The sequence below is a fragment of the Lonchura striata genome, chromosome 5, assembly GCF_050655825.1.
Source record: "Lonchura striata isolate lonStrDom1 chromosome 5, ASM5065582v1, whole genome shotgun sequence".
Classification (NCBI taxonomy): domain Eukaryota; kingdom Metazoa; phylum Chordata; class Aves; order Passeriformes; family Estrildidae; genus Lonchura; species Lonchura striata.
Genome location: NC_140707.1, coordinates 38648581 through 38663602, shown reverse-complemented (window position 1 = coordinate 38663602; position 15022 = coordinate 38648581). Strand labels below are relative to the sequence as shown.

Genomic DNA, 15022 nt, shown 5'->3' with positions numbered 1-15022 from the left:
TCTAGTTATTCTCCCATTGAATATGGTAACAGGTTACTATGAATTTCAGCAGGAGCATAAAAAGGCCATTTCTTTGTCATGAGAACATTCTACATCACATTTCAGCCATGAAGCAACAGACATCTTTCAGTGACTACAGCATAGAAGGAGCAGCATTCATAGTGAATTTCAAGGACTCCTTGGTTTTCAGATTTCTATATGACCATCTTATTACCACTAGTATCACCACAAAACAAAAATAGCACAAGTGGAAACTTGGACCAATGCTGCAACATGCAGTTGTTAAAGATCTCCCAATCCCTCTACCACCACCACTACCTCCTATGTAAGCTAAAAATCTATAAATAACTGTTCAGCTGGTATAAAATTAAAAAAAAAAAAAGTAAGAAAGGAAGAAAACAACAGCTCAGAAATAAAGACAACTCAAAATGGGAAAAACACAATTGCCTATATTTAAAAAGAGAGAAGGGAAGCAAAGGGAGAAATAAAAACCTCTTTAAACAAAACTAATGATAGTCATCTTGCAAGGGGATAATTCTTGACAGCTAGCCCCATACCTACCCTGTAATTTTCTCCCTCTTTTTTGGATGAAGAAATGCATGAAATGTGTAATCAATGGGAATGCTTGTCATGCAACTTTCATAAATCTTGTAAGTAATTTATAGTTGTAATTACAGCATTTAAAGACAGAGACCATTCTGTAAAATTGCCATAGGATTTTCTCCTTCCATGTAAAGAACAACTAGTACATGTACCAATGTTCCCAAAAGCCAATGAATAAACTAAAACTTCATTATTTCATAAGACCCCATTAGCTTAAATATGTGAATCCAACAATGGGGTTTATAATATAAAATTTTTCAGTCATCCTTTCCCACAAACACAGAGAACAGGTAAGATTCCACCTTCTATCCCTTCCCAAATATGCTGCATTTCTTCAAAATCTTCAGAAGGTGCAAAAACCAAATCACACAAATGCCTTTGTACAAGAAAGATGCAAGGAGTCACCTACCAGAGCGCCCACAGTCTGAGCACGATACAAGTTCCTCAGGCCGGCCACTTTTTTTGTTCATATTGGAGCCTCCGAGGCAGAAGTCACAGTAGTTATTGGGAATGATGACCCCGTCTGGTCCTTTCTGGGCTGTAGTTGGGTTAGAAATCAGATTTACTACAAAAGCATTCACTTAGGCATTTGCCCCTTATCCTTGATATGGTGTTAGCTTTGTGAGTTTGCAGGCCACAGTCTTCCCAAAACATTGTCAATCAGAACAAAAAGTGAACTGCATAAACCACCTCCATTTTGAGTACACTCTGGGTTGTATCTATTTTGCCTGAAATGCCCTTTACTATTTTCTTTATAATCCCAGCCAGACTGCTCCCTCTCAAGGACAGGCTTCCAGATATGCCTTTGCAGTTCAGGGACTTGTAACATACAGGTAGAAAGGCAATCCCTAAGGCAGTATAAGACCTATGTTGTCAGTAAGCCAAACTTGGTTTTTCAGGTAGCAGTCATCATCCTAATCCCACAAAACACAAATTCATAAAGGAAAAACACAGTCTCCAAAATTCAAAAGTCAACAGTGGGAAGATGGGGGGATAGGTACCCTTACTGTTTTTATTTCAAGTAGCTTCTTAGGGGACTACATCTCTTAGTAGCAGGGTGTCTTTAGCCAGAAGGTTGGTTCAAAAGCTCCTGAATATTCACAGGCAAAGCCATCTGGGGATGTTTCACCCAATACTCAAGCCCCCCTGCAGCTGTCATGTTCCCCTGGGATGAGCAGGAAGGGTCCAACACTACCCCAATCTGCACAGGTGCCAAGTGAGCCTGGGGCAGACATCCCAACCAGCAGAGTTAAAATTTTTTTCAGCCAAGAAAAAAGGAGCAAGATTATGTTATTATTTTTCAGCTAGGAATACTTGGAAAGGAGCAGACACACATGGATCTTAAGCAGAGGAGGATGCAGATCCCTTAGGAAGAAGAGAAGGGCAGAGGTCTTCTGCATTCCTCTTAGTTGAGCGTAACAGCAATGTCCTTTTTTTCTTGCTCACAACTGCCATTTCCCTCCTCTGCTCTCCAGAGAAGGAAAACATCTTCCTGTACACTCTAACTATGAACTGGGGAAGGGAGTAGAGGGACTGGTTGGTCTTTGTTTCTTCTCTTTGAACATCCAGCTATAGGCCAGTAGGTATAACTGGCCTAAGCCTACTGCATGAAGAACTTTACAAATGGGAAAATGAAGAACTTTAAACTGTACCATCTCTATTTAATTATCTTTTAAATGCATATTTTGTAACTTGCAGATTTTTAACAGATGTTTTAACAGCAGTTATTAACGGTCTTTTTGTCCACATTCAAATTTCCCCCAAAGAACAATGACATTCTAAAGGGCTTCTGGTAGCAGTCCAAGACCTACACTTAAAATTAAAATTTCCTCCAAGCTCAATCTGCCTTTCTAGTTTGGGTGCATCTAGTTATTAATTTATTTCCAGATGTTGATCAGCAGAACTTTTAGAGACTGGAACTAAAAGATTCCAGGTAAGGTGAAATTAAGAAGAAAATTAAAACCCATAAGGCTGCAAATACTTCACTATCTTCCTCTGTGGTCATGAAGAGCCTGACAGTATTTACTAAACAATGGACTTTGCTCTGAAATTATCCTGGTTGACAGATTCCCAAGTCTCTCAAAAAACAGAAAGAAGTTCCCAGTGTTAGATTAGCATTTCGTCTGTTCCAGGAAGCATTTAATACATGCATGCAAGATAAGCAAAAAAAGAACAGGAACCAGGTGGAAGTCTAGCACACCGGCTCATTTTAAGAGCTGTAACAAAATGATCATAAAGTTGCTGCTGGTACATATTTTGTGTATAAAAAACAGACCTCCCTAGCATTTATATTTCCCACTGCAGCCCCATTTTAAAAAAGTTAAGTAATTACCTCTTTATATTATTCTGCATCTACAGACAGGCCACATGCAATGCAAACTCAGCAACTTCAGAATTCAGTGACTTTTTTTGTTGTTGTCCCTTATTAAATTATTTCACCTTTCATCCAAGTTTCTTAAAGTGCCTTACAGATATGAAGATCCTATTATTAACCTTCAGTATGTCAAAAGCCTCTTTTGCCATTGATTCTAACCAAAGTGTTCTGTACCCTAATTAAGTCTCATGGTGAGGTTGTGTTGCATTTTAAAGCTGAAAGACTTGGAGATAAAGTGGTGAACTGGCTTATCCTCAAACACACAAAAATCCTGTGGCAAGGCCACAAATAAAAACAAGTAGTCAGGGTGCCAGCCAGCAGACTTAGCAAAGAGCTCCACTTCTACCACTGCTCATAATGGTGTAATTAATGCTCTGTATATACTGACTTAAATTTTTTCAACATGGATTATGATCATAAGATCCACTGACTGTCAAACTGGAAATGGGACAGGGGGACTCAAAAATACATACACTGATCAGTTCATCTGCAGTGTGTGAGAGAGGTATTTGCTGAGTATGATAAAGCTGAAGGGATCCTCCCAGACCACTAGAAAGGGAATAAACATTGTGTTGGATCATTCTTCTCTTATTCTTTCTTTTCTTTTCTTTTCTTTTCTTTTCTTTTCTTTTCTTTTCTTTTCTTTTCTTTTCTTTTCTTTTCTTTTCTTTTCTTTTCTTTTCTTTTCTTTTCTTTTCTTTTCTTTTCTTTTCTTTTCTTTTCTTTTCTTTTTTTTCCCTTTCTTTTCTTCCCTGTTTTCTTCCAACTTATTTAACTTTTAATGTGAGTGTCTGTGTGCTCACTTATTAACTTGGCTCAGTAGAGTGTGATAGAGATATCAGGCCTGAAAAATCATAGACAGATGAGAAGTTCCCAAAGTTACATTAATATTATCTTAAATGATGTATCTCTAGAGCCAAATAAGACAGGCAGTGTTATTATCTTCAGTGTTTTTAATGTTTTTATTTTTTGTTCTAACAGATGCAAAAACTAGAACCAAACCTGACTTAAGCTTATTTTCTTGATCAGTACCATACAGTGATCAAAATCACAGAAGGTTTGAGAATAAAGAAATTTTCAGATGGCAGAATTCTTACTTTCAAAGGAACTTTTTTTGCATATATCCTCAGAGTTTCTAGTTCTATTTTACTGTCATTAACAAATGATGAAGGAATTAGGAAACAAAGGAAAAATGGCAAGATTTAATGTACAATCTTCACAAATAAGGTATCATGCAGGAAAAGCCCAACCCTAATCTCACCCCTGTATCAATAAAACTATGGATTCACAAGAAAAAACAATCCATTTCCTTTGGAGCAATGTTGCTGCTTTTCATCTGAGACATAGTAATTAACTCGGTATTCACTTTTTGTATAAGGTGATCAACAAATAGAAGGTGCAAGTTTAAGCCAAACAGCTCAACTAGCAAGAAGTAACTCCTCAGCAGAGAGCTGACTCATTTAGATCAGGTGATTGCCTCCAAAGATTTGGTTAAAAAAACCCTCACCCATAATTAGAAACTGTTTAATAGAAAACGCTTGAAAACCAGCCTTGTTCCATCTTAATCAAAACTCTTCTGATTTTCTTTTACACTGCAAGCTGCAAAAACAGATCAAAAGCCCTGAGAAGCTTTGAGTATTGTCTGAGCTAAGGTTTGCTCATAGGAGGTGTACTTAAATCAGTACCTCTTGCCATTTCAACTTAGGGTTGTTTTCAGGTTTCCTCAAAGGCCCTGTCTTCATCTACATCTCCCCTAAAATTGAGTATACAATTTTTTCAAAATACTTTAAAACTTAAAAAATGGATTAAGGAGAGATATGGAAATATCTGTACAGTTCAAATAATAGCTTCCCTGAACATGAAAGGTAATTCATGTGAAGACAGGATGCAAAGTGAAAATAAAGTCAGTATTTCCAAATAAATTTGGTATGCACTTATTCTGAAACATTTTTTCCTTTTGGCCTAATCAAGTTAATTTCAAGCTATAACAAGCTGAGCAGAATAAAGAACTATTTAAAATATGGTGCCATCATTTACAGTAGTCTTTTCGCAAAGTTTGTTAAATTACATAAATTATGTAGTATATCACACAGTAACTTTGTCTGTAGACAAAATCTGAAAACTAAACAAGCTGACTGAGTTTAAATATATAAAATAACTTCTGTGCATTCTTGATTTTGAAGGCAGAGGCTCTAAACAGAATTCTAGCTTCCCTTCACCCCTCCCAAGAAACCAAAAAAAACCCTCAAAGTTATCTTCCACATAGTTTCAGTTTAATAATAAAAGCAAGCTGATTATAATGAAATAACATCAAGAAATAAGGAATCTTCTTTTCTACATCATCTCCTGGAGCCACATGACTCAATAAAAATCCCTTTTTAGAGTTTAGAAGTTTTCTACTTCTCAGGGCTGCAGAAAATACCTTGGATGGAAGGCAAATTCAGAAGAAGGAATTCTCGTCTCTGTTTCATAAACAGAAAACTCAGAGTACAGATATTTTAAATAGTTTTTCTTTGAAGTGTGACCCTTAAATATGTATAGACAAACCTCTAAATAAATAGAACCTTGTATCTATCCATTTTGCTGATTTCTAAGTGAAATTATTTTGACAATTTGTATCATGATCTTCAAAAACTTGTGAGATGGAACCAGTGCTTAAAAGAAGTACTGGTTTTGTGTTCCAGAGCAAAAAATCACCGTCACATATATTTCTTCAGCCTGTAGGTAATACAGCACAGTACCGAACCATAATTTAAGATATGCATCTAGGTTTAGCAGCATTTTTTCCCTGTTTTTTGTCATACCCACATTGCTGGGAAGGCGATGGAGAATGCATGGAGTGCAAGCCTTGCTGCTGGGGTTTGGAGCTGTGCATCATTTATTACAATGATTACAGTGAATTGGCTACAGTCAGAGATACATGCATTCACAAAGGGATTTTTCCTAGCACATTTTGTCCAGCTCTTACCTGTTTCTTCTGGGTTTGATCCAAAACCAATAAAGCACACTGGAGGTTTTCAATTCAATTCAAAGGGCTTTGAATCAGGCCATTTACTTTGTTTGCAACAAGAATCTTTGGAATACAATAGAGACCACAGCACCCTGCATGTAATTCTGAGTCAAGCCAGTGCACTTCACGATGGAAGAAAAGGGGTGGATTTGCTTTTTTTGTTGATGTTTTGGTTGTTGGGGGTTTTTTTTTGTTTAATTTACAAGACTCTTTGTCTGAGATGGGGCCAGTTTTCCTTTCCAGCTCCTCCCTTTTTCTCCCTGGCAAAGGGCAAGTGCAATGTCTGCCTGCCTGAGCAGGAGAACGCCAGCCAAGAGCCTGCGCCTGCAGTCCTCAAGCCCCTTGGAGGCCTTGGTGACAGATAATCCCAACCCGTGTCTCCATGTGCCTGTCCTCCTCCCTGGCAGGCCTGGCCCGTCTCCATGGTGACCGTGGGCCCGGCTGGCTGCGCTGGCCTTGCCACCTGCCTGCCTCGGCTCTCCGCATAAGGAATCGCAGCGTGGCCCCTCCGCTTGCTGCTCAGAATGGCTCCGTGCAGGGCAGGCAGGCTCACGAGAGAAATTACACTGTGATGATTAAATGAAAACATGGCTTTAAAGGAGGAGGCAAAGGAAAAGCAGTGTCTGGACTCTGGCTTTCTTTAGTGAAAGAGGGAGATGCTGTCAGGGCATGCACCCCCTTCGATCCCCGTTCTTTTTGGTCCAGTGAGCAGTGGTGGGGCAGAGGGGTTGACTGGGGAGCTGCTTCCGTGCTCAAGGCTACACGCTGCCCTGGGGAGGAGCAGTGAGAGAACACAAGTGCTGTGTGGTGAGGACAGGCCACGCACAGCTCAAGGGCGCTCAAGGCTCTCGCTCGCGCACACGTACGCAGCCAGGCAGGGATGGGCACAGCCATTTCTGCAGATTCCTCACCGTGAATTAAGTGCATGGGTTTTTCATTGCCTTTTTTCAGGAAGAAGTGTAAATCAAACTGAATGAGAGGAAATTGCCAGTCACTTACTCTGTTGTTAGCACTAGAGATAAGCATGTTGGCTGGCTGAAAACTGGGAAGTGTTGGGGCACTTGATACAAGGCCCTGCAGCAGGCTGGAGGCGGCACATCTGTGTCAATGTGGTGCTGTTTTTCTACCAAACACACTTGGAACTTGGGTGTAACGCTGGGAAATGGCTGGTGCGCTGTTCCCAGAGTCGTGCTAATCAGCCTGCACAGCCCCATGGCCTCCACTAGCTCTGGCTGCCCATGCTGCACTCCCCCGCACGGGATGGGCATGCCCTTTGCTGGCAGCCAGAGAAGCAGGATATGCTACTGAGAGCTGCTGCAAACCACCCACCCAAAATATTGCCAGGTCTCTCTAGTAAATGGATTTTATCTCCTCTTTTGAGTTAGCTGGTAGTGTGGGGATAGAAGAAGCTGTTGCTTTTGCACAGCCTTCAGCAACTCTCAAAGGTTTGCCTTTCCTACAGCCCCTGCTCACAGAGAATCACAGCCAAGGAGCACTACAAGAAGTGCTAGGAGAAGGAGGTACATCTGTAGAAGTCAGAGGAAGCCTCTAAGTGTGGGGAAAGGAAGATCATTTGATCATCACTTTTACAGGAATAAGTGTGGCCCTTAAGTTGAACAGCTAATGAAAGAGGTGGAAAGAGAGTTAGGTAGCTGGAAGGTAAAGCTAGGAAAATAAAGCATCAATTGACTGGATTCAGTAGATTTCAGAAATCTACTTAAGGCAGCATTTCATAGGATTTCTGTGTACTGACCTTATAGTCTTCTGCAGGAACACCTAAAGCATCAGCCAAAAGCCCACTGCTAGGAGAAAAACACTGTAATTGTCTAGTGCCTCATGACAATAAACAGTAGGAGATACAGAGTAGGCAGACAAAGGAGTCTGACATCTTAACATAGAGATTTCCTGTCTTTAAGAGGTACCTCTCTAGACTTGGTGCCTGGCCACTGAAGCACATCATTCCCATAATACATCCTACCTCAAGAAGGTATTGTAATGCCCAATATACAGCCCTATCTGAGCATCCCTCAATATTCAGGTAAGAATGGCCAGTGCCATGAATTGGGTCTCTGCAACATCTTGTAGGCTTTTATCTGGAAATTACCCATTGGAGGAGTGTGAGAAGACAGGGAGCACCTATTCAGTTCAAATTCAGTCAAAGCATTTGGATTTCACTTGGTTCAAATTCTACATGGAGAAGGGAAGAAAAAGGCAGAAAAAGCAGGGAGCTAGCAGAAAAAGAAAAAAAACAAACCTACAAATACATTAATGATACCGTCCTAAATCAAGTGCTGATATGATGTTGAAGCAACAAATGTGTTTCAAAAACCAATTAGTAAGATTGGAAATATTTTTCCATAAACTACTGAGAAGTACTCAGTGCTTGTCTTCAATGACAGTTGCACATCAACTGCAACATTTTAATCCCTGTCCAGGCAGTATAGAAAAGAAACACCAAACTAACAAAACAACCACCCCATGACTCCAATCCAAACAAACAAAAAAGTGGGTTGCAGATTAGCTCTCCGTCTACATAGGAGATGATTTTAGGATTTTCCACTATGCCATAACTCTAAACAACTGATCTATTTTTTAACTCAGCATTGCAAAACACACACACAAAAGTCTCAGTAATTTACAGCTGCAAACAGGATTTAAGGGAAATCTTTACGCAGCTCAAACTCTTCGATCATTACTGGTTCTTTTAGCATTTTGACTGTTTTTGCCTATGAAAACAAACTCTGAAAAGAGTAAAAACCCAAACAGATTAAATGACTAAGAAGTCAACTCAAGGTAATGTACATATTTTCACTGAAAAGCATCTGCTGCAAGGTATCTTGTTGCAAGTTGGGCATTGATGCATCCTTGCATTCAGAAGTAGCTCCCACCATGGACCCAGCAAGGATCAGCACTGAGGCAGGGAAAAAGTAGGCCTGATGTAGCTTTTCAAATTGATGCTGCTTGTGGAGAGGAACAAACAGCTCGTCTCCAACTGAGGGGCTGACTCTCGTCATTTATTCATGGCCAGCCCCCTGCTTGGATGGAAATAAAACTGTTTCAAAGATGACTGTGTGGGGGAGCTGGAGGACAGCTTGGAGGCACACTGAGGTTAGCACATTAATTTTTTATCTCTGGAGACCGGGTATCCAATTATGCTTAGAGTACACAAACAACTTTGGCTGGTCTCTCCAGTAGAGATTTACCCACATAATAAAATCTGTGATGGAACTGGCACAACAGGCTGATGCCATGAAATAATGTACACAGGCAATTTTGCAGGGCAGATGCTTAAGCTAGCAGAGGGGCAGGAGGGCATAGGAATGCATCCTCCTTAACTATATGTATGGCACAGTGGATCAACCTACACTCAGCACAATGTACTTCATTTAGGATTGTCATTGGCCAAAGTGCTTGTGGGCATAAGATCCTGTTCAGTTGCTGTTTCTGCAGAGCTGCCTGCAACCAACATTTCACACAGCAAAATGCCACTGAAAACTCTTCTCCTTTAAAGGAAAGGAAGTTTTTCTCCATGTAGACACACTATCCTATTCTCCCAGGAATTAAGAAAGAGCATTTATACTATTATACTCATTCACAGAGACATTTCAATATATAGAAGTCTTGTGTAATTCCTGTATCAGAAGTGCCTCAAAATTTGTGAGCACCAGCTGCCCCCAGAGCTGGCCTGTACCCATGGAGAGAGATGGAATAAAACAGCAGGTGTTTTGTGGCAGGCTTGGATGCACCCTGGGCTCACAAATCTCACGGTCTCGGTGCCAACATGTAGAGGAAAAGCCACCAGAGAAAAAGTCTGAAAATGGTGTGGGATAATTTATTTTTTCAGTGGAGTTGAGGAAATGGAAAGTTGACTTTTAAAAGGGTTTTTTTAAATTTCCTTTTCAGAGTTCAATACTCAGGTAAAAAAATCAGAGAATAGATCAGAAATAAATGTTTGTACAGGCAGAGGCAAGACTAGACACTGAGGAAAGGCTATTTATTTGTGCCAAAGGGCTAGATAAAGCATAAAAAGCAAGCCACTAAAGCTCAAACAAAGGGTGTTTACTGTTGAACTATCTTTCACGTTGCAACAGATAATCTATATGTGAGAAAGAACAGAAGGAGGGAAAGGTGTAAAGAGATGTAAACAGACAAACCTTCTACACAGCCAAGGACAGTGAGATGTGCCAAGGAGGTGAGACATGAGACTTGGGCCAGTCCCAGTTCTTTGATGCACATCTATTCAATGGTCTGAGTTTTAGGTAGGTTCTTCCTATCTACATCTCTTTTCCAATCTCTGGATAATTTTCTGACCTACTCAGATTGGTCTGTACATGAAATAGAGGGGACTGAATATGCAGAAAGACAAGAGGCTTTCAGGTCTTGATCTGGACCAGTTAGGGCATCAATAGTTGAATTCTGCAGAAGCCCTGCTCCCTCCTGCATCACCAGGGCTGCTGTTACTGCAGGTTGTGCAATGAGTGGAAGCTGTAGAGGAGACATGGGTACAAAGGAAGGAAGTTCATGCTGCAGCCACCTGCCTGAACTTTACTGACCTAGTGCTCACCTCCCACGGCACAACAAATTCCAAATGGCCTGGTTTGATTTGCCTTGCCTTTTCTAAATCAGGCTGCTTGTATCTCTGACACACTGCTCAGCAAATAACCGGATCCTACTCCACACCATATCTCTAGTCCTCCTGCTCAGTGGGTTGTGGATTAGCTGTTTGGATTAACATGTCCCTGCCTTCTTTCCCTCCCTCCCTCCCACCTACCCCACCCCCCAAGCCCATGCAGAGAGGATTCTTGAAGCTCAAGACCTATGATGCTGCAGACCTGTCAAATCTAATTCATAACACATGCCTAACAGTTCTTAGGGGAGATGAAGGATCTGATGCTCTGGCTCCCCACCACCCCCTGTACAAAGGGACCATTTAATGACTGCACATTAGCAATGTGGACAATTAGCATTCACATGGAAGATAAATGGCAGCATAAATTAAATACTGCCAAGTGAAAGAGCAAAGATGCAAGATCTGAGCTCAAGGCTCTAAACAAACAGGCAAAAAAGGAACAAACATCCACTGTGACAGCTCAGCCATTTGGGACAGTTACCTTCCAGCATCTGGGACTTTCCCCAAGGCTGATCTGCACATTTTCACAGCTATTCCCCATAGCTCACTGGCTCTTGGCTGGTTATTCATTCAACTCAGGAATCTGGGCATCAGAGAGGTTTACCCCAATGATTCTAAATTTCTGCCTGTTTGTGGATCTGTGCATCAGCAGCTTCTCTTTGCCACATGTTCCGGGGGAACACAAGCCTAAGGAGCTCTCATGCTGCTCTTTCCCACAGTGTAGAATGCAACTTTTTTATCATGAGCCAAAGTCAGCTGTTCCCAACCTTACCATAGCTCTTCTAGCTCTTCTTGTTAACTTCTATAATTTCCTAAATATCAGACACAAGGACTGAGACCCCTTGGCACCTGTGTCAAGCTGAATTCAGGGTATGGGACACTACCTTTGTTTTTTTGGGCATATATTGCAAGACCATTATCAATATTAATTCAATACAGATTTGCAATATTCCTCTCGGGTATGTAACTATTACTGACTACTGCAGGCACAGAAAAAAACAAACCAACTAACCAACTAAAAAAGCTCCAAAATGGATGTAAATGCTAAGTAAACAAAAGCTACTGGCTGAACACTGATATTCCCCTGCCTGCCCAAGCAGTCACTCTTAGTGCATTGACAGCTTAAGTTTATCAACAGCTGGAGGGGTCAAAATTACTTTTACTGCAAATCTACAAAACATGTGAGTAACTAAAAGATAGGGCATAAAAGTGACAGAAACACAGAGCTTGCCAAATGGGATCACACTAAACAGTCCTTCAAGCTCAGACAGTGGCTAGTAGCAGATGCTTTGGAGGAAGGAAACCCCCTCCCACACTTCCCTAGGGACAATTATCAATTATACTGCTTAGAAAGAAAATGTTTTCCTACTTCCATATTTCTTGCAGTTCTTAAGGTATTTTCCTGCATATTTTCCCCATTAGCATTTTATTGCTTTATTACTTTGAACTAAACACAGATCATATGCTGATCCAAAAGAACTTTCTGAAAGTGAAGAAAGCTATCTACACAAATCCCAAGGTCACAGCAAACATCACACAGTATTACACTCTGTGAAACTGAGAAACAGGGGATTAGAGACTTGCAAAAATCAGTAACAGAACACAGTATCCTTGACTTCCTGTTCTGTGCCTAAGGAGCACAGAAGGGACAGTCAAACAGGATGATGGACCTTATGCTCACACTGAGTATATGTGATTCATCACATAAAAATTCAGACCACTTAGATTTCTTTCAGTGCTGTGCCAGTGTGGGAAATTGAGGCACATTCTCCTTTCATGTTCCTGCTCTCCTCCTTGCAGATCAGTACTGATGTGTTTTCATAGCTGTTGTCAAACTATAACTAAGAAGCAGTTTTTGGCAAAGTTGAGGGTAAGCTGTTTATGCAGCAGGTGAAGGTATAAGGGAGAAAGGTGCTGTTATTTTCATACTGAAAAACTGAGACATTTACAAATATCTCTTGTTTAAAGGCAAAACAAAGGCAGCCCCCTGAAAGTACAGGATGTGTATTTCTTTGACATCTTTACTAAGAGCCACTGGGAGGCTGCTTGATGATGGGTAGGTTGGGCATCTTCTTTTCCCCCCTCTCCTTGCCACCTCCTCCCCACAGGAGCAGTAATGGAAAAGTGACTTGCTGCAGAGATAATGCTGGGTTTGAAATGAATTTCTGACTAGCTGAGCCAGCACCCGTGTGAGCTGTGGCTGATTAGCTCCAAGCATCCAGGTCCCAATCACTCACAACTGAGCTAGGCAATAACATTAGCCTCCCCAAGTCAAAGACAGGGTGGAGGTAACACCCCTGAAAAGGATCTCAAAGGCAAAGGGAAAATCCTACTCACGTTTGTGGTTTTCATTTCGGTGGACAGGGGAAGAGCGTGTCTCCTGCTCACGGGCTTCATCACCCTCTTCACTGGCGAGGTGGGTGTGAGCATAGTGGTAGCTCAGCCCAGGCCTGTTCTTGTAACGTTTGCCACAGACTGGATGGAAAGGAGATATGAGGGAGGGGAAGAGAGAATAGAAACATCAGCGTGATCTACAACCACAGCAGCATCCACTCAAATAATGCGCCCTTACCCCTGAGAATGACACCACGCACTCCATGCACCTGCCCAAAACCCTTCCAGCCAGCACTGGTGAAAGGTGACAGAGGGCAGTCCTGCAACTGCAAGTCTCCAAACATGCTTTCCTCCCACCATGCTACCAGCAGTCCTTCCCACGGGCCTAGGAAAATGCATTCAGTCCCTGAAGATCACAGAGCCCTAATCCTAACTGCTAAGATTACTAACAGGACTGCACATAAAATTAAATGAAATGCCAGTTCCAGGGGTGGGGATGCACAATGCACGGCAATGGGAACAAGACTGAGAAGAAGCGATATTATTTTCTTCATTACTTATCTCTGAAAAAACGAAACAGGTGGGATTTTTAAAAAGGCTTTCTCTAAAAGGTTAATAAATAGCTTTATTCACAGATTCCCAGTTAAGACAAGGAGATGGAAATCATCCACAGTTTCTTGCTAAAAAACATGTGGTAGTGATACTAATTTGCCCAGGTAAACTCTATATTCAGCAGCCCAATGAACAATACAATATGTGACAGAGAATCCTGCTTCTGAACTTTCATTTATTTTAGGATTAAGTCAACAGATATTAAGGACAGAATCAAACAACTCAGGGTGATGAAAGGTCTACACTTTCACAGGGAGCTTAGCAAGGGCAGGAAACATCATAAGATTCATTACATATTAATTGATTGTCTAAAGTTTTAAATTCATATTATGGTCTCAAAAATTTATCACTTTTCATCTTCAAAGCATTCTCTGAATGTTCATTTTCTTTTATACAGCTGTTTTGTCTACCAAATACAAATAGTGCCATTTTTAAAGGCTAGAAAACAAAGACAAAAACTTAGTGCCCTTCTTGCAAGCTTTTCCTCCCAGAGACATTTCCAGTCACTTTATTAGCTTAATTAACCTCACGGATTTCACACAGGAATAAATGTCATGTCCAGGAGTCTGTCCAGCATAGCGATCATCCAGTCCTAAAAACTTAAGTTAGTCCCAGTATGTATCCTGTGACATATATAGATACTTACTTCCCATTCTCCAGACACCTGAGTCTGGGAATGTCAAAGATTCCACAAATAAATTTTTAACAAAAAAAAAAAACAACAACAACAAAAAAAACCCACAACCAAAAAACAAAACCAAAAACAAACAAACAAAAAAACCAAACCAAACCAAAACAAAACAAAAAAAAAAGAAAAAAAAAAGAAAAAACCAACCAAACCAAAAAAAAACAAAACAAAAACCCCCCCCATACACAAAAAAAACACCACCACAACAACCACCCTCATCCCATTTATTCATTTACATATAAATAAAACTTGACATTTTATTCCTTTCTGCTACTACTCAGAAAACACCAACTGATGTTTTGCCTCTTGGAACAGATTATAAAAAAATGTAAATAAAAGCTTATTACAATAATATATTTTATTCTTAATCTCTTCTAACTGATTTACAAACTCCCTCAAGAAAAAATCTTTTCTTTATTAGAAACATATAAAACAAGCTCATGATATGTATGAGTGATCTGGAATATTATATACTTTTTCCCAGTTTTCTTCATTGTGCAAGGTGATGCTCACAGAATCATCATAACAAGACAGAAGTTTCTTTAAAGTGCAATATGTCCTGTCCTCAGTTACAGGTTTTTTAAGTCTTTGAATGGCTTTGATTTAGAAATGAGACCTCCTGCAAGAGGAAAGAGGGAATATTGAGAGAAATAAAATACTCATATAGATATGCACACCCATTCTTTGAAGCATCTGCCTTCATATTTTGTATATAAACCTAAAACAATTGCCAGACATTTTGAAGAACTAGACTGTTGTTAGATGCATGCT

At 40.4% G+C, this 15022-nt stretch overlaps 1 protein-coding gene across 18 annotated transcripts in view; it reads right to left on the bottom strand.

Annotated features, from left to right (window-relative positions):
- DPF3 (double PHD fingers 3) overlaps positions 1-15022 on the bottom strand; it is a 189702-nt gene that overhangs the window by 39971 nt on the left and 134709 nt on the right. For all 18 annotated transcript variants that reach the window (XR_014956017.1, XR_014956014.1, XR_014956015.1 and 15 more), the window contains 2 exons: positions 12955-13092; positions 1013-1141 (listed from right to left, as the gene is read on the bottom strand). Coding sequence is in view for 14 of the 18 variants with exons in the window: in XM_085581981.1 (XP_085438107.1) it covers positions 1013-1141; positions 12955-13092 (267 nt within the window). In the remaining 4 variants the exon portion in view is untranslated. The remainder of the gene's footprint in view (positions 1-1012; positions 1142-12954; positions 13093-15022) is intronic.